The sequence below is a fragment of the Antennarius striatus genome, chromosome 12 (assembly GCF_040054535.1).
Source record: "Antennarius striatus isolate MH-2024 chromosome 12, ASM4005453v1, whole genome shotgun sequence".
Classification (NCBI taxonomy): domain Eukaryota; kingdom Metazoa; phylum Chordata; class Actinopteri; order Lophiiformes; family Antennariidae; genus Antennarius; species Antennarius striatus.
Genome location: NC_090787.1, coordinates 17,490,924 through 17,511,426, shown reverse-complemented (window position 1 = coordinate 17,511,426; position 20,503 = coordinate 17,490,924). Strand labels below are relative to the sequence as shown.

The 20,503-nt window shown below is 41.1% G+C and overlaps 1 protein-coding gene across 1 annotated transcript in view; it reads left to right on the top strand.

Annotated features, from left to right (window-relative positions):
• The first annotated feature begins 1,117 nt into the window (after positions 1–1,117).
• Positions 1,118–20,503, top strand: part of il1rapl1a (interleukin 1 receptor accessory protein-like 1a) — a 147,758-nt gene continuing 128,372 nt past the window's right edge. Inside the window, exon 1 of the mRNA XM_068328758.1 lies at positions 1,118–1,199. Coding sequence (XP_068184859.1) covers positions 1,118–1,199 — 82 coding nt within the window. The remainder of the gene's footprint in view (positions 1,200–20,503) is intronic.

The following is a 20,503-nucleotide window of genomic DNA, read 5'->3' as shown; positions in this document are numbered from 1 at the left end:
ACAGAAAATGGATGTCTTCTGGTGAATCTGCTCTTCACCAGCCATCATAGACTGTTCTGTTTTAATGGCCGGTACCTCTGACAGGTACAGCATCATAAATTGGCAGCTGATTGACAGCTTTGATTGTACAACCTTCGGTTTCCACACTTAAAAAAGTTCTAATACTTGGATAAAAACATGAAGAATATAAAAAAAAGATGAAGTGTTTTCTTTGTAAAACTGCAGCCGTATAACTTAGCTTTACATAAAGAGTGGAGACATGAAGACTGTCTAAAAGACAACAAAACCTGCCTATTAGCACCAAAGACCACTAAATAAAATAGCCATTAAGTCAACACAAAGCTTTTAAAAAATTTAAATATGAAATGTTTTCCTCAGCTGGTCTGAAGCTCAGTTTCAGGCGCTGGCTGTTGACATGGTGATCCATGTCAGATAAGAAACACAGAATGAGGCTCCTCCATTAATTAATATAGTGTATGAGTCGATAAGAGATGTGGGTGTGTGTGTATGTGTGTGTGTGTGTGTGTGTGTGTGGGGGGGGGGGGGGTTGTCACAATTCTTTGAATCACAAGGTTGATTGTTTAAAGTTCCCCTTGAAGGTCTCCCTATTTTTTTAATGAAACTGGTGATTAAAAACGGTGCTTCGAACACGTGTAATTATTTCTTTATTGATTGGTCAGCATCTTCTGGAGTGGTTTCTCATGAAATACATTCCCTGCTATGATAACCTGTCTCAATCAGGAGAGAAAATCATTACGACAAAGATCCCCTGAGGGAATGAGCAGGATGATATGTTGACATGAGAGACATCAGTATCTTCCGTGTGTGTGTGTGTGTGTGTGTGTGTGTGTGTGTGTGTGTGTGTGTGTGTGTGTGTGTGTGTGTGTGTGTGTGTGTGTGTTTATACAGCAGTGTGCATGTTCACCTGATGTGGCGTTTGATCTATTTAAGGGCATCCCTCCACACTGTCACTCTTGTCTCCAGTGACAAGGAGGTACTTGATCTCCTGTACAGGCAGTGACTGAATACTGTCTTCTTCTCTCCCCCCCACACCCCCCCCTCCCCCACCACTCCCTGCCTTGTCTCCTGTCCTTCAGGTTGTGAGGACGGGGGTAAGATGAGACCTCCTAGCCCTCTGCTGATCCTGCTGTACATCACGCTGTCCAAGAGTGTAAAGGTGGTCTCCAAGAGAGGCTCAGGTATTTAATACATTTGTTTCCTCCTTGCTTTGTCAGACTTCTGTAAAGCTTGTATATGCATCCCTCATATGTTAATGGAGTTTATATTATACTGCATTTCATGTTGATCACATTGGATGGCGCCGTCATTCATGTCACGTGGAGGCTTTCGGTAAATGTCTTTGACACCAATCAATCAATTTTCTTGCTGATGTTTTATGAACTTCTGTCGTCTTCACGTAGGTTTTAAATAGTGGTTAATAACTATTCAAGCAAACGGTACGTTAAACACCATTCTGAAAGGATGGAATCTCACTTCTCACTTATGTGTCTGGATTACACACATTAAAAAACACTGGTTAAAGAGACGGGTCATCGCAAAGGTGTTGCACCTCAAATGAATACGTCGCACAAGAAGACAAAGAGCTGTTGAAAAATGCATCTTATGTGAAGACCGTGTGACTTCATGAAAAGATGTACATCCCAGAATTAGGTCGACCACTTCAATATAGAGAGAGTGACAGCTACCAAATGATCCATTTGCTCAGAGACTGGGTCACCAAGGGTTACCGTAAAACTCATTCTGATTCTAAATGCCAGCAAATTGAGCATCAATTGGTAACAAATGCAAAGGTCAAGCAAGGAAATGGAGAGAAAAAAGATTGAGGGTGGAAACTTTTCCTGATAGGAATGCATATAAGGATTCAGGAAGTCAATTAATGTGAAGCCAGTTGGCCCTTACAGAAGAAAAGACAGTCTTGTGCATTTTATTAGAAATACCGTACTCAGTATTCACATGCGAATTCAATACTAGTAATACGAATACTAATTCAATGCAAGTAACACGTGTATTAATAATACAGGTAAAATAATGTTAAATAATCCTTATTTATCAATAAAACCACCCTTTGCTTACACAAACGTCAGTGTGTGCATGTACATGCTGGGTTTACTCTTTCACTGTGTCTGGGTGTGTTTGTTCTCTAAACAAACACAAAGACACAAAGGCTACAAGAACATTTCTGGACTTTGTCCACAGCCAACGAGTGATGAAAAGTTATGTAACTGGACTGAGAAGGAGGAAAACAGAGCAAGACTACACTTTATTTAGACTAGTTATGAAGTGAAATAAAACTGACATTTTGTAATTCTAGTTTCTTGCATTTTGACTCCAATGCTCATTTAATGTTACCGATTCACATTTGTCAAGTTCACATTCCATTTTTTTTCTTTGTCCTTGAGAATTCAGGACAAAGAAAACAACTTTAACCCCTTTTTTAGTAGTGATGTGTAGTTGATTTAATGTCAAATTCACAATTAAAGGCCAGAACATAGTTAACCTAAACAAGCATGTAGCAAATATTTGTTACTAAATCATAGAAGGACAAGTAAAACATTTAAATTTACTTTTTAATCCCTCAATCAACTGCAGATTTATGGACATCAGTGACTGATAATACACTTGAATAAATGTTAAAGATAAAAATTGTACCTATTGACCCAAACACATTACATTCATTCAATCAACACAATAATAGATGTGTTGAATGGAATCCTGTTCATAGCGATTGACTGCTTTCCTGTGTCTCTTTAGGTTTTGCATAACCAGTGTTGTGTCACGTTGGTTTATGAAGGACTTGAATACCTGTGAGCGTAGAGCTGTGTGAGCACACACCCATGACAACCTGAGCGGCTGAACGTCATGGTCTGTGGACGATTCCCTTATAGATCCGAAATGGAACAGCACGTCAGATCAATCAAAGCGACCTCTGGGTCCTGAGGTCAAATATCGATAGCAGCAAAGTCAATATTACCCCCCAACCGAGAGGTCAAAGGTGATGGAGTGTCACAGAGCAGTTTGAAAATTTAATGGCAGTTTGAAAGGCTTCACCGTTTGGATGAAAGATAATAAATGGAGCCACAAGGAAGATCAGACAACTTCACTTTAAACTAATAATCTCTGACTTTGGCACTGCAACTTGTGGGGTAAGGGAGTACATGGTTGGGTTGAGATAATCTGTTTCAAAATATCAGACCTCCATCACTAAAGTCAAATTAAGAATAAAACATAACTAGAATTTTTCTGTTTAAAAAATTATTTAATGTAAATTCCTCCTTAATTTTGTTTCTAATGAGTTTCCTCTCTTTGACAAATAAAATCGACATATGAACCTCTAGATGCAAAGAGACTAGAATAAAAACAAGGGAAACCTGCAAGTAAACATAACCATATAAGAATGAAAAAATGAATATTTACTGATATTGCTCACATGACCAGAAAAACAAACTAATACACAATGACTCACATCCCCACTGGGTTTTTTTTGTGTGTGCAAAATATCATTTATGTAAAATCTTTTTCTTTTTTTTTCTTTTTTAAATATCGCTGTTAACTCATAAGGAAATGATGTAAAAAGAATTTAACTTTTCTGTCTCACTGTATCCTTCTCACCTGTACCAGTCTGACAAATTGAGCAGAAAAAAGTGTTCTCTCTGAATCAAAGATATAACGCAGCGGTAAAGGAGATTAATTGTCTGATAAAGTTCTTGGTGGACGATTGTTTTCTGGTTCGACGGATTCGGATACGAACCTTGACGTTCTGTAAAAGAAAGAGATGGAGCAGCTTGGATCTGACTGCTATTAAATTAACTTCGGATGACCATCTCAGTCTTTGCACATGTCAAGTCAAGTTGTTATTTTATTGTTGACCTGGTGAAGAAAGTTTAACTCAAACATGGAGAGACCTTTGTTCGGTTTCCAGCTCTAATAGATGGTTTTATGGGTCTTCCTGCGTCAGAGGGGACTGTACTGTGGTTTCCATAGACCTACAGGAAGAAAGGGAATTTTACTGCACAACCTTGAATGGTTATGGCTGAGGGATCAGTTATGAGGGCTTGATTAGCCCTCAGGAGACACTGGATAAAGCAACCTTTAAATTGATTTTCTCTCCCACCATCCGGATGGCACTCCCAGAGTTTGTAGCAACCAAAATCCTATAATTAGTCAATATGGAGTCTGCCTCTGCCTGTATTACCTAGATTAATGAGTTTCCCAAAGGATGTGGAGGCTGCATGTGTCTCTTATTCCCTCATTGTTTGCCCCTCCTGTGGCACTGCTCATGGTTTTAATGACCAGATGAAGGTGGGTTCTCTTGCTCTGTGCACACCGCTGTTGTTACATTTGTCCTGCATGCATCACACACAGGTTGTGTTTGGCTTGTAACGTGTTCCTGGAGCTCCACCACTGCAAATGAGGAGTTTACTCCACACACTCCACACTCCCACCTGCTTGTGGGAGTACTTTGAAATGTCTGCTGCCATGATTAAGCGCTATATAAATAAAACTTATTGATTGATTGATTGATTGATTGATTGATTGATTGATTGATTGATTGATTGATTGATTGATTGATTGATTGTTTGATTGATTTTGCAGTGGTCTGACCAAGACCTTGTTGGCTCACTTCCATAGCTGCTGAGCAGGTTGGCATCTTGCTATTTAGTTGCCTTATTTAGAGGCATGTTATACTATTCATTTTGAATTGCTGTATTGAGTTAGCTTTAGTATTCGTTTTAATTGAGTCTGCTTATGTGCCTATTTGAGACTCAGCCTTATTTTATTTCTGAATTGCATATATTTTATTTAACTGTATTTGTATTGTATTTTTGAGAAATGCACCTGGACTAATTAGTTTGTTGATGTGCTTGGCCTTTTTTCTTTTGAATTTCATTTATAAATCACACTTAACCGAAAAAAAAAAGGGGATTTCAAATCTTCTCTTCTTGGTGCATTCTATTGATTAGTCATGCATTACAATTTTGTAATGTCCTAGAATTCAAATTCTTTATTTGGGGGCCTTTAGCAGGTATGAGATTAAAATGTGATTAATTAATCAACCCATAGTCAGAATGAATTGCTGGTGTGTGGGTGTACCTTAGTAATAATGGGTGTGAGGCTTCACTACTAGTAGTATCACCTTTTGATGTCCTCATTGGAGAGGCAGTGCAACTTTGACAGGAAGACTTCTTGATCACCCCCCCCCCCCGCTTTTTTTTTGTGAAGAAAATGAAATTTTCCCCACCATAAATCTGAAGATAACCCCAGTCAAAACAAAAAGACATACAGTATCAAACTCACATCTGTTGTCACTGCTCCGTCCAGTGAATTCAATCAAGAAAACAATCACAATGGGAAGTTGGGATGAAGTAGCTATAGTAATCAATCGTAGTGTCCAAAGCCGTGCCTTGGATGAAGTACATCCTGTTCTTTCCTCTTTAAAACACTTTGTTTCACCCCCTGCATGACTTTTTTTTTCTCCAAGTCCTGACTCACTAAAGGACAGAGGTCACCTTCAGCTTAGTTCTTCTACATTAAGAGTAAAAATTATGTGATCCAAGAAGGGTGCAATGAATCATTGTCAGGAGCTATAGTGACGGGCTTTCACCGTCCCTTGATTAAAACTAGTGCCCAAAAAAACATAAGCATTAATTCTGATGTTCATCAATTCAAGTCATCAGAATATCTTCATTTCTACCTGTGAACAGCACACTGAGCTGTCAGGTCCTATCGGACTGTGGGGTCAGTCAATGGTGCGCCACTCTGTGGATCTGATGCTATTTCAGTAATAGACTTTTTACGCATGGCCACTCCAAAGATTGTTATAGTCATGATGTATTAGCATCACATGCCTTGTCTGCTCTGGGGTGATGGTGAGGAAGAAGAAGGCCATGGATGTGTTATGATAAATGGTTGTCGTGTTACTTGATGGCACGTTCTGTTTTTTCTGTGAAAGCCCGTACGCACAGGAAGTTCTTTCGCCGCGTGTGTTTTAGTTTGTCCTTCAGCAGTCAGGTAGCTTAATGCTGACTTCCTCCACACATCCGTCCACATATCCATTTTCTTGTAGATGACACAACCACAATTGTCTCGTCTTTAGCCACTTATGCGCCTTGCGGGTCCCGGGTCTGCTCAGGTTGCTACGGGTAGAAGGCTGGGTGCATCCCAGCCTTTTTCCACACATTATGGCATCCACAAGAAATAATGACTATCGCTTCATGAAGATCAAAATTGGATCAAAAAGCTGAAAATTTTTTATTGATCATTTTGCATTTCAACTCATTACAACACCATCAATATTGGCTGTGGCCATATCCTGAAATCACCCACTTAATTTCACTTTCAGGTCCCATCATGACCCCTACCTGACCTTTATTTGTCCATCCGTGCGGATGCATCACCTGCATGCTGCCATGCGACCAAAAAGACCACCTGCCACATGTACAGTAATGTTGGACTAAAATAAAAAGAGATATTTTCAAGCCTATCTGTTCACTCACATAATGTGGTTTATAGGCAGTACCAGTTTAAAGTTTATCAACCTAAAAGCTAAATTAGCCCAGCAGTTATACCCTCACATTATCATCAGGGAAATGTTCCACAGTGCCCTCTGTGCGTTGTCTGCTGCCCCAGACTCTCTGCCAGGACATAAAAAGACAACAATGTTCATAATGAATAGCTCACAGCTGTGACTCTGCTCTCTGCTGTCCCGCAAAGAGACAAAAAAAAAACCAACATAAAGCACTGCATAAACACTTTGTCCAGCACACTCCAAATGTCATGAGAGCCAGACAATACACATCACTAAACACATCCAAGGCCTACTGACCGGTCTGTTAGCTGGAATAATGGCTTCTAAACACAGCCTGCAGGGATGAATGAACATGCTGCAGTAGAAAACAACACTCAAGACTGAGCACCTTGCAAAGTCTTACACTTAACCCAGTAGAGGCTGCCTTTACAGTAAATAGTGCTTCAGTTTCCCTTTATGTGATTATTGATTTCATATTTAAGGTACAGTGAAAAAAAGAGTCAATGTAAAATTGGAAGAGGCTGGAAATCAGAAATTAGATGTTTGTTTCAAACTAAGACTCCTTCTAGACCAAACCAATTGGTGATTTTTTTTTCCCTAACGTTTTAATGTTTAATCTGAAAGTAAAACTTGCAGATTTTCTTTGCTTGGTCAGTTGAAATATAAAATATAGTACTTTGGGGTTTTTTATACTGACATTAAATATAACTTTTCGTTAAATGCACATTATCAAGTAAACCGCATTATGTTTGTGATGGTTGCAAACTTATTACAGACAGCAATTGTAATTGTACAAAATGATATGACTTGGAATTGCACAGGGGAACCAGCTGTAAGTGCAAGTTTTATGTGGTGTAATATCCCAAAAGGCACTGCAGTCAGCTTACTGTCTCCATACTCTGATATGACAAGACATTGCTACGCAATGATCCCAGCAGGAGATGCCAGATGCATGCGTTTGTGTGTGTGTGTGTGTGTGTGTGTGTGTGTGTGTGTGTGTGTGTGTGTGTGTGTGTGTGTGTGTGTGCGTGCGTGCGTGCATGTGTGTGCATGTGTGTGTGTGTGTGTGTGTTTGTGTGTGTGTGTGTGTGTGTGTAATTCTATTCAAACATTTTCTATCTGTACGACTTGTGATTTCCCAACCTTGGCCTCTTGCTGTTCCTCTGAGCACGAATAAAAGATACAGCCAATATTCTAGATGACTCTGCAATGTCCCGCTCCAAATCCCTGATAAGAGCCTGTCATGGATAACTGTAAATCTGACGTGGCCCCAAGGCACTGTGGGGGATGAAGTCCGTGGAGCTGATGCCTGAATAACCTCATAAGTGTGAAGACAGGGATGCAAAATCTGTCTGTCAGTCATATAATTTATTTGGCAAGGCACCATCTTATCATTTCACAAATCATACGGCTGCTATTTCTCTGACATGTGAAAGCTGAAATGCTCCTCTCTATCCCTTCTTATTGTCAAGCAGACGGCCTAAATGACGTACACAAATAAGATGTAGTGGGGCTTTATCTCTTTGTCATTCCTGTCCTGCACCACAGAGATTCCCAGATGCTGGTGCAGGAATAAGGTGTAAGAGTCTATTGACATCTCAGATACATGACTCAAGCAATTCAAGTTAAAGTGAATTTGGTATATTTAAAATTATCCTTACTTTGCACAGCAGTAACAAGGGATTACTTTCTTCTTCTTTTCCTTTCGGCTTTTCCCTTCAGGGGTAGCCACAGCGAATCAATTGCCTCCATCTAACCCTGTCTTCTGCATCCTCTTCTCTCACACCTACTACCTTCATGTCCTCTTTCACTACATCCATAAACCTCCTCTTTGGTCTTCCTCTAGGCCTCCTGCCTGGCAGTTCAAAGCTCAGCATCCTTCTACCAATATATTCACTATCTCTCCTCTGGACATGTCCAAACCATCTCAGTCTGGCCTCTCTGACTTTATCTCCAAAACCTCTAACATGTGCTGTCCCTCTGATGAACTCATTTCTGATCCTATCCTTCCTGGTCACTCCCAGAGAGAACCTCAGCATCTTCATCTCTGCTACCTCCAGCTCTGTCTCCTGTCTTTTCTTCAGTGACACTGTCTCTAGACCAAACAACATCGCTGGTCTCACCACAGTTTTGTACACCTTTCCCTTCATTTTAGCTGAAACTCTTCTATCACACATCACACCTGACACTTTTCTCCACCCGTTCCATCCTGCCTGTACACGCTTCTTCACCTCTTTTCCACACTCTCCATTGCTCTGTACTGTTGACCCTAAGTACTTAAAATCCTCCACCTTCTTGATCTCTTCTCCCTCTAACCTCACTCTTCCACTTGGGTCCCTCTCATTCACACACATGTACTCTGTCTTACTGCGGCTAACCTTCATTCCTCTCCTCTCCAGGACAAACCTCCACCTCTCTAGCTTCTCCTCCACCTGTTCCCTGCTCTCACTACAGATCACAATGTCATCTGCAAACATCATAGTCCATGGAGATTCCTGTCTAACCTCGTCTGTCAGCCTGTCCATCACCATAGCGAACAAGAAGGGGCTCAGAGCTGATCCCTGATGCAGTCCCACCTCCACCTTGAACTCCTCTGTCACACCTACAGCACACCTCACCACTGTCTTACAGTCCTCATACATGTCCTGCATCGCTCTAACATACTTCTCTGCCACTCCAGACTTCCTCATACAATACCACAGTTCCTCTCTGGGCACCCTGTCATAAGCTTTCTCCAGATCTACAAAAACACAATGCAGCTCCCTCTGGCCTTCTCTGTACTTCTCTATCAACATCCTCAAAGCAAATACTGCATCTGTAGTACTCTTTTTTGGCATGAAACCATACTGCTGCTCACAAATGTTCACGTCTGCCCTTAGTCTAGCTTCAACTACTCTTTCCCATAACTTCATTGTATGGCTCATCAGCTTTATTCCTCTGTAGTTGCCACAACTCTGCACATCTCCCTTGTTCTTAAAAATGGGCACCAGCACACTTCTCCTCCATTCCTCAGGCATCTTCTCACTATCTAAGATCCTGTTGAAGAACCCAGTCAGAAACTCTACTGCCACCTCTCCTAGACACTTCCATACCTCTACAGGTATATCATCAGGACTGACTGCCTTTCCACTCTTCATCCTCTTCAGTGCCCTCCTCACTTCATCCTGAATAATCTTTGCTACATCCTGGTCCACAACTGTCACCTCTTCTAGTCTTTGTTCTCTCTCATTTTCCACGTTCATCAACTCTTCAAAATACTCTTTGTCACCATCACACTTCTGGCACCTGTCAATAGACTTCCATCCCTAACCTTAATCACCCTAACCTGCTGCACGTCCTTCCCATCTCTGTCACTCTGTCTTGCCAACCGGTATAGATCAGTCTCTCCCTCCTTATTGTCCAACCTAGCATACAAGTCATCATAAGCTTCTTGTTTGGCCTTTGCTACCTCTACCTTCACCTTACGCTGCATTTCCCTGTACTCCTGTCTACTCTCCTCAGTCGTCTCAGTGTCCCACTTCCTCTTAGCTAACCTGTTTCTCTGTATATACTCCTGTACCTCCTCATTCCACCACCAAGTCTCCTTATCTACTTTCCTTCCAGATGACACACCAAGTACTCTCCTACCTGTCTCCCTGATCACATTAGCTGTAGTTGTCCAGTCATCTGGAAGCACCTCCTGACCACCCAGAGCCTATCTTAACTCCTTCCTGAAAGTCATGCAACACTCTTCCTTTTTCAGCTTCCACCATTTTGTATTCTGCTCTGCCTTTGCCCTCTTCATCTTCCTCACCACCAGAGTCATCCTGTACACCACCATCCTATGCTGTTTGGCTGCACTCTCGCCTACCACTACTTTGCAGTCACTGATCTCCTTCAGGTTACACCGTCTACACAAGATGAAGTCTACCTGTGTGCTCCTACCACCACTCCACACCACATGTTCCTGCCTCTTCTGGAAGAAAAAACGAAAAACGTATTAACTATAGCCATTTCCATCCTTTTTGCAAAATCTACTACCATCTGTCCTTCTGCATTCCTCTTCTGGATACCAAACCTGCCCATCACCTCCTCATCACCTCTGTTTCCTGCACCAACATGTCCATTGAAGTCTGCACCAATGACAACTCTCACTTCTAGGTATGCTTTGCATCACTTCATCAAAGTCCAGCCAGAATTTCTCCTCCTCCAGCTCACATCCTACCTGTGGAACATACCCACTAACAACATTGAACATCACACCTTCGATTTCTAGCTTCAGACTCATCACTCTATCCGACACTCTTTTTACCTCCAGGACATTCATAACAAACTCCTCCTTCAAGATAACTCCTACTCCATTTCTCTTCCCATCTACACCATGATAGAACAACTTGACCCTGCTCCTAAACTTCTAGCCTTGCTACCTCTCCACCTGGTCTCCTGGACACACAGTATGTCTACCTTCCTCCTCTGCATCATGTCAACCAATTCTCTACCTTTTCCTGTCATAGTTCCAACATTCAACGTCCCTACTCTCAGTCTTATACTCTTGGCGTTCCTCTTCTCTCTCTTCTTGCAAACACATTTTCCTCCTCTCCTTCGACCAACAGTAGTCCAATTTCCACCGGCGCCCTGTAGGTCAACAGCGCCGATGGCGGACGTTGTTAACCCGGGCCTCGACCGATCTGGTATGCTGGGCTTGCACTAGGAAGTAGTGCCACTGTGACTCAGTGTAAAAGAATTGAGTAAGCCACAAAAAGCCAAATCCTGTGTCCAAGACAGCAGTTCAGCGCGCTGACAACCAATGCTTGTCGCAGGGGGCGGGGGGGCGTAGGGGGATATCCCCCACAGGGCAGGTACGGGGGGCATCCCCCGGGAAATTTTATAGAAAATGGGGTTGTTTTCCTGCATTCTGCGGGCAAAATCTTCTGTTCAGTTTACCTAGAAAAATACACTATAGTCAACAGTTCAAGCTTAACTATCTTTATTTCTATCCTACTTTATGCAGGTATAAATGTGAGATTCAACGATTGAAAAAATGCATTCACTATGTGAAGATACAGTCATACAAAATATTACTCAATGTTTACTTGTTATACTTAGACTAGAAGACACCTTAACTTTGACTTAAACACTATGATTTTAATAAATTTGATTCTTGGTATTACTCAATGTTTATTTGTAAGTTTTACTTGGACTAGAAGACATTTTAACTTTGACCACCACCAAAACCATTGGTATGCCATAGTTTAGTTTAGTTTTTTTAATTCGATAATGTGATTTTTCATTTCAATTTAAAAAGGCATGAAAAATACCAAATGAGGTGAATACACCTCATGTACGTGAAAAAGTCGTACCATGAAATAACGTTATAATTTCACGTTATAACTTGAAAAGATATTGTTACAACCATAAACCTTTCACGTATTTACGTGATATTGAGCCTCCCGGTTTTTATTTTCTTGGTCTGGCAGCTCTACGCTGCCGTACATTTACATACATCGCAAGTTATTCCTGCCGGTCATAGGGATTAAAAGTCTAAGACTACAAAAAAGTATTGATAATGTCTTTCATTTACCTTCTGATCAGTCTGTCACCACTCCTACCCCATCTCAGCATTCACCATTTGTTGTTCAATTAGGATTTTAACACAAACTCTACAATATGACACTGGATTCTTAATTTCTTTAGATCGATCGTCCTCGCCTTGTCGTACACCAATTCACGGGTTTAGCTTGTAAAAAAAGAATTTTTTGTTTTTCATTGGACGAGAGGAGGTCATGACCCGAGTGCATATTTAATGATCGGGAGCGTTCGGGTGACTTTGGCTATTTCCGTCGGCTAGCGGAAATAGCGGCGCTAGCGGAAATAGCGGCGCTAGCGGAAATAGCAGCGCTAGCGACCGGCGCTAGCGGGCGAAAAAGTTGTAAGTTTTAGCCTTTTTTTTTTCCATAAAAATAAGGACGCCACTGTGGCTACACAGTCTGAAAACCTTGTAGCCAATCTGGAATTTACTTCGCCTTCGTGTATGGCAAAGTGGCGAATGGCTAGCGCAAGCCCAGGGTATGGAAGTCATAGGTTTGATTTGCATCTTTGATTTGGCAAAAGTTTTACGCCGGATGCCCTTCCTGACGCAACCCTCTGTATTTATCCGGGCTTGGGACCGGCACAATAACACACTGGCTTGTGTCCTCTTGTGGATAAATTAGGGTTCATAAATGTTTAAATTACAGTAAATAATAAGAAAAATAGTTTATCGTATATCGTGGAATTTATTATTCGCGTGTGGTTTGTGGAACATATTAACCGCGAGTAACGAGGGCGCACTGTATTTACTATTTTAATCCCATTTTTTATTATCTCTCATTTCCAGTCTGTCCTCCCATGTCTCCACATGTTTTCCCTCTCTGGAGGACCATCTGCCTTGAATCTGCTCAAGGTTTCTGCCTGTTAAAAGGCATCACCACTGTTTACTAGACTGATTTAGATCTACAAACCATTCAAACCACAGAAGGTCAAGTTCATTGCAGGTTATTATGAATCCACTGTCTGACAATATCCTACAATCTAATGAAGGCAATACTCTTGAGAGTCGTCGAGAGTGTTTTTAATGTGTCTTATCAGATGGTGTGGAGGTTGGGTAACAATGTCAGTTGTCGTTTCACTCTGGTTTATTGTTTTCACCATGAATAAAAAATAAAATGACCAACAACATCCTATGTGTCAGGACATTGGTAGTGACAAAAGAAACGTTCCTGTGTCATGTTACGGTGTTAAGATGTGTCAGGAAATCCTTCCTGTTCAATGAGAGCTGCTAATTCTCTGATGAATTACAGACCCAGTGATGAATCAGATCTCTGTAATATTTACTAGCATGGAGAGACAGTACTTTGACAGAATGTCTCTGACAACTGTAAGACATTGACAGCTTTTATACCATTTCAGACCCTTCCCAACAACAGAATTAATCAACAGGTTATCAATCTTGACCGTTTTCTGGAAGTGTCCTTTTAGGGTCAGCGACCTGCCCCTTACGTCTGAATAACCTTCCAGGTCAAGCTGTCGTAAACACCTTGGTCATTCCCACAGAGACACTGTCTCCCAGGACTCTAATACAAACATATTACTGATAGACATTGATGTCACCACAGCTGATGATTAGGAAATCACCTGGTTACCTGCATAAACCTAAACACATGGATGTACCAAAAAACTACATACAATAAATAAATACATTACTTTAGTTTTCCCTGATCTTTTACCCTACAGCATTCACTATTCATACATTCATGCACATACATGTACCAGTAATCTGCAGAGAAATAAACAAAGGATGTATTGAAGACAGCTTGACAGTTTGTTTCATTCTTTACCACTGGATCACAACACACACAAATACATTATGGAGGCTTTGCCGGCCTGGTCAATACCTTTCTCTCTAAATGATGAGGAATGGCCTGTGCTGCAGTAACACTGTGCTGGGAGATTGATCACATGCAGACTACTAGAGATTAAATGGCTTTCTTGTGGAGGGCCAGGCTGGATCTAGATGGCACATTCTGCAGATAGGAAGCCTGCTCTCTTTTGTTTGTTCTGCAGCAGCTGCAGAGCCCCAGGAGAGGATATAGAATATGAAGGCAATCAAGCTATAATACATTAATTTTTAGTGGCTGGTAAGGTTTGTATTTCATTAGTTCATTGACTGAAGAACAGGAGGAGGAGTTCAGAATAGAACCAAGTAGAAACATCATCTATCAGACAGTAGAACTATTCTGTTGGTTTGTGGCATCAGCATCTAAAACTGCAGAGGCAAGCATTTTTCACGACAGAATGGAGGATATCTAAATCATCCCGGTGAAACACAATAAGATATAAGCTCATGACCGGGACGAGGTAGAAGGTTAGACTGGAGAAACCACATGAGGTGATATAGTTTGTACATAAATCAAATCCCTACAACGGCTTCCGCTTAGAGACCATCATCACTTGGGATGATTCTCCCACTGCTTTCCTGTGCTCAGTGAAATTTTTGTGTATGTGTGTGTGTGTGTGTGTGTGTGTGTGTGTGTGTGTGTGTGTGTGTGTGTGTGTGTGTGTGTGTGTGTGTGTGTGTGTGTGTGTGTGTGTGTGTGTGTGTGTGTGATGGGTGCATCGCGTGGTGGAGGGAGACCTTATATGCTGAAGTGAACAGACGATAAGAGAAATGTGTTTGCTGGTCTTCACTGATAATGAAGCAATTATGCTGCTGAATCATTCATGTTGTTAAATAAATATAATGTGCTACTTGCCATATGTGCTGTGGTGTGTGTGTGTGTGTGTGTGTGTGTGTGTGTGTGTGTGTGTGTGTGTGTGTGAGAGAGAGAGAGAGAGAGAGAGAGAGAGAGGTGTGTGTATGTTTAACTGATCAGGTTTATATATGCTACTGAAACAGATGACCAGGTAATGAAATGTTATTAAATCAGGAGAAGGGTCACTGGAGGCTTTTATAGACATGAAGGCAATTTAATCTACATTATTAAAGGTGTATTTCTAAGTGTGTTGTGCTTTACTGTAGGATTTACCATAATCTTGTGTGTCTGTGTGGCTTAAAATTCCCTAAATTTCTTCTTTGGTTAAAACCAGCATCTGAAGAGGTGTTAATATTACTTTTAGGGTAATGAGTTTCAACATTTAGTAATGTTGAAACTCATTACCCTAAAAGTATTTACAAGTTCATGCACCTTAACTCTGCTAGTTATCAGCAAAATGCACTTAAAGTAGAAGCAAAAGTAGTTATGCACGGTCTGTATCTTTATTATTATTTTATTATTATTGATTATGTATTATTGCCCAATTATTGTAAAGCTAACACAGTGCTGCAGCAGCTACACCCATTACCATTCAGGCAACTTCACTGCCTGAATCTCGGTCTTCTCTCTCAATGTAATGAAGGCGTAATGGCTGTCAGTTTGTTTTGCATTTATGAAGCCTGTGGAGGAAGTAACATCGTATTTCTACGAAGGATTTCTATGAACCAGTGTGACGTTGCAGCAATGTGCTTTATTCGTGTGTAAATAATGTTGCACCGCTGCAGGTGGTTGACTTGTTTTAACTGAATTATGTGTGATACAGATTGGAATTATTCTCCCCAAAATGCAAATTGAAGAAGGCTGATCATAAATTAAGTGAATCAAAATTATACTTAATTATTGTAATTACAATATTTGAGTAAAATAGCATTCCACCACAACATAGAGCAAATTTATTATTGGAGAGAGAGGTAATATTTGCTGGCATGTATACATCTGATGCCTACCCAGAGGTTCCACCACAGGCAGTAAAACTACAAATACCAGCATTGTGGAAGCCCCCTTCAGGCCATTTGAACTACAGATACCCACAATCCTCTGCTGGCTCCTTCTGTTGAAGTGATATACTTTAGAAGCACAGAGCTACAAGTGTTCCACATAGGAGGGAATGTGCATCTATCTATCTCTCATCCTGCATTAAGCAAAAACTTAGAAAAAGAAAAGATCTCCATGGTGAAAATGTGGGGGAGGAATGAAAGTGTCTCCAAATGTTAATGAGAGGAGCCTGCTTCAACATACTGCTCTGCTTTTGTGTGCATTCATTTGTTTTGTTTGTGTTGTGTCTCTTTGTTACCTCGTTTTTGTGTGTGTGTGTGTTTTTGTGTGTGTGTGTGTGTGTGTGTGTATTTGTGTGCAAAGGTAGGGTCAAATCTTTGCACAGATATTTTTACATATCATTAGTAGCCAAGTGCAGCCCCATCACCCTGACAACTTCATCCTTTCCTTTCCCTGCTTATCACCATAACAACTAATCTACCGTAAATAGCGCTGCCTCACTGTCTGCCTCCGTCTCTCTTCATCACTCTCTATTCCTTTCAATCTTCTCTGCATTTTATCGTTTTCTTCCACCCCTCTCATTGCCCCGGCGCCTCCCTCGTCCCTCACCGGCGTAGTTTCTTGTGTCTCACCGCTCTGTTCCGACTTCATTTTTCTGTGCCACTGCAGATGTGGGTGGTTCTGGTGACTGCACAATAACCTTTCTCCAGCTTCATGTTGTCAAGAGCCTGAGCTCAGATGGCAATCAATAAAAAAGGCAGCTATAACAAGTTATCCTGCAAACTCTGCTGTCCTTGTATTGATTTTATACTTGTTTTTAAACAAAAATATCTTACTTCTTTATACATACTTACGAACAAACTTTGACAGTTCATGATACTGTATTTAGTCCCAACTTGAAGGAGATGTGGCATTAGAAGATTTAGTTTTCTTGATGCCTTTGTGTTTGACCTGAAAGTTGTATTGACGGTGATCCCAGCCTGACAACTTGATTGGCCCGCTACGCTCCAGGATTAACTTGCCAGCCTGGCGGGCTTTTACATTCAAAGGTCAAGCCAATGCTCTGTTAGGCTGAGTAGCTCTGGGATTGACTTAACAGCCTGATCTGCTAATGCAAAGTTATCCCAAGGTTGAGTAGCAAAGCAAGGACACGCTGCTGTTGTACTGAGGTCCTTGTGAACTTATGATTTTTTTAAGCTGGACATTTATAAAGGGGACGACAATAGGAAGTACTCCAGAAACCAAGGAGAAATTCTTCAATTCAGTCCTACCCCCCCCACTTTCATTCATTTATTCATTAATTTTCTTGAATGCTATAATCAATAATTGTCCCATCTTTATTCGCTTATCCAAATCTGTTTCATGTGAAGCTTATGCTAGCAGGAGGTGGGGTAGACCCTGGACAAAACGCCAGTTCATTCATATTTAGACAAACACCTAGTCACGCACACAATCATGGTCAACTTAGAGCGGCTAGTTCACCTTAGTTGCATGTTGTTGATGGTGGGAGGAAGCTGAAGAACCAGAAGAGAACCCACGTAGACATGGGTAGAACCTCCGCACAGAAACAGGTGGAATCAAACCGAGGACATTCTTTTACTGTGAGGGAACAACACTACCCACTGCGCCACCCCCTCGCTCTCTTTGAGTTTGACATCACTCATTATTCTGGTTTATTCCCCTCCCTTTTCCTTTTCATGACTCAATCTTTTCATCAGCTATGAGAGGTTACCTTGGTTTTTCCTTTACACTTTCTCGAGTCAAGCCCTCTCGGATCTCTTCTTACATAACCACCACCCCCTCATGCTCCTGAATGCACTTGCAGTATATGTAAAAATCTGTGGGGAAATTGTTGTCATCAACATATTGTCAAAATATTAGTTTTATACACTCTAATGGACAACCACTTCACACAGAAACAAAAAATTCTGATCAACACCTTCTCAAATTATAGCCTGGTATGGTGTCTTCAAGTCGGACAAGCTTGGCCAGAAATGCAAAAAGGACAGGAATGAATGGTGTTGAGAACATACCACTTGAAATCATTTGAAAGGTTTTCCTGCTTTACTTGAAGGCAGCTCTTAGCACAAATCTTGTACTCCTATAATGTCTGTTTTCTGTCTGGTTCCCATACGTATGCCTCACTGGCTTTCTGTATGTGATGTCGTCGGCTGTGTTGTTGGCATTTTTTGAAGCTAAATCTGTCTCCCTCTCTCTCTCTGTCTCTCTCTCTGCCTTCATTAAGAGGTTGTCTTTAGTAACCCAGCTTAACGCTATTTACATTTTCATTATTGTACCGTTACCGGGAAGAAACGCCATGAAATCCCGCAGTGTTCAGGACATTAGACAAGCTTCATTCTCACAACAAATGGATTTACATAAATAAGGAGGCTGATACGAGGGGAGCGGAGAAAACGAGAAAGCAAGGGAGCAAAAGATTGGAGGAGAAAAGTACAAGCAAAAGGAGGCAGAACCTCTATAATGGGCCAGGAGGACAGCAGCAGACGGATGTATGTGTGTGTGTGTTTGTGGGGTGTGGGGGGTGTAAAGTGGTAAATGAGAGGGGATTGAGTTGGGTTCGCTGGCTGTATAAAGTGGGCTCTGAGGGACTGACAGAGGTCCTGTGATCCACCACGTTTGATCAATACAGCTCTGGGTTCCCTCATTACTGCAACACACCTCATTGTGTTTACCATACAATAGACTAGTGGGATCAAACTCTGCTTGTGTGTTTTCATCAATCTGAGTGTGTGCTAACCACGTGATAAGTTGTCTTAGTTTAAGGCCTTTTTACTTACTTTTGTATTCCTCTTTACGCCTTCATGCAATATGGATTTCTTCTCCTCAGAATGTTATTATCCAACTGAACACAATCCCTCTTGGTTTAGTGACTATTATTTGAAATCAGGCAACAATTAATAATGGATTATTTTTGGTTTTGGTATTGAAACATTGGACAGGGAAAAATCTCCATCATCGTTTCCTGCAGCTGAAGCTGCAGCAGGGAGGGTTTACTCCGAATCAATATCACAATTATTTCAAACTAGACGAACAAGACATCTGATTGGCTACATACCATTATAAACACAGTGTAAAAACTGCATCCATTCCCTGCATTGAACCCATGTCAAACCACTCATGGAGCAAGTTGGAGGTCCTTTCCTTGCTCAAGGATGCTTAGAAATTTAGACTTCTTCTTTTCCGATTTGTTTCTGTAAAGTTTCCTCCTCACTGAAGTCAAAATGAGCCCAAAACCCCAGCTGAGACCTTCTCCTCAGGTCTGAACGGCTGTGGTGGAGACCTGCTTCTGGAGGTTTTCATCCAAATCATCCACGCCTTTTTGCATGCATTTGGATTTAGACTATGTGGAGGCATGCTTTATACAACATGACAGGAGTTTTTAAAGCACAGTTCATGAGCAGATCATACTAATCAAACGAAGGGACGAGTTATGGTTAAGCTGGTGAGAGCTTCTAAAGTTCAGCTTTGATACTCTTTTGGTCAGTTTTCCCCAACCCAAGATGCTTTCTTTAAATGTAATCGTAAACCACCTTTTTTTTTTCAATTTAATAATTATCTGATGTAAGTCAGGCAAATATTCAGTATTCAAAATTTCAATATTTGTCTGTAAAATAGCAATTGCTAATATTGTGGATGTATTTTCCACTGGTTGATTAATACACTTATCACAACAGCTCCAGTATTGCATTTGTCCGTCCCAATCCCAGAGGTTCATTTAGAATGCTAATGATAGATTGGATTCAGAGGCTTCCTCAAGCTTCACTGAGTTTCCCTCTGGAATCTCCGCCAATCACAGATGACATTATTCCTTTTCAACCCTCTCTGCACATTCCCCACCGCTCTGACCTCAAGACCCTTCCTTCAAACTAGGAATAAAGACCAAACAATAACAGGTTTTCTTCTTTTTATTCCCTTGGCTTCCATTCATTGAAACTTTCTCAGGAATGTTCCATCTACAAACCTTATTTATCTCGCTCTCGTATTCATTCCGTGTGTTGGGTGAACTCATCGCCGTGAGCCCTCTATCTGGTTTGGAGTGGCGATAGAAGCAAATCGTGCAAAAACGTGGTGAACACATCTGAAACAGCTCATTTCCTCCTCAGAAAGGGTTCATTTTAGCCAGCTGCTACATAATGATGTCTCATTGTAATAGACCATCTAGTGATGCAATGAAGGACCGTTAATGTAGTGCACGTATTAAAACTAATGAACGGCTTGTTTGAAATTCTTATTTTCTATTCATCTTTCAAGATGCAGACATTTTGTGGAGTCAAGCACAGGAATGACAAACAACCCGTTATTTAAAAATATGAAATGATGCAGAACAAAATATATATGACAGGAAAATCTCCCTGTTTTACATTCACGTCTAAATCAGGAGTGACACTCCTGTCATTTCAGATACTGGTTTTCTTGAATCATTTGGAGTAATGTCATTTGTAAAGCAAGGGACTTCACTGTTTAAAAAAAAAAATCACCTGATCTCATGACAGGTGAACATCAGAAACATTCTGAGATGGGATGCGAACATGTTCCTGAGTCGAGCACTCCAAACTTTGACTGACTGCTCTGACTGTGAACAGACCATGAAGTCCTTCATAGAGGAAGA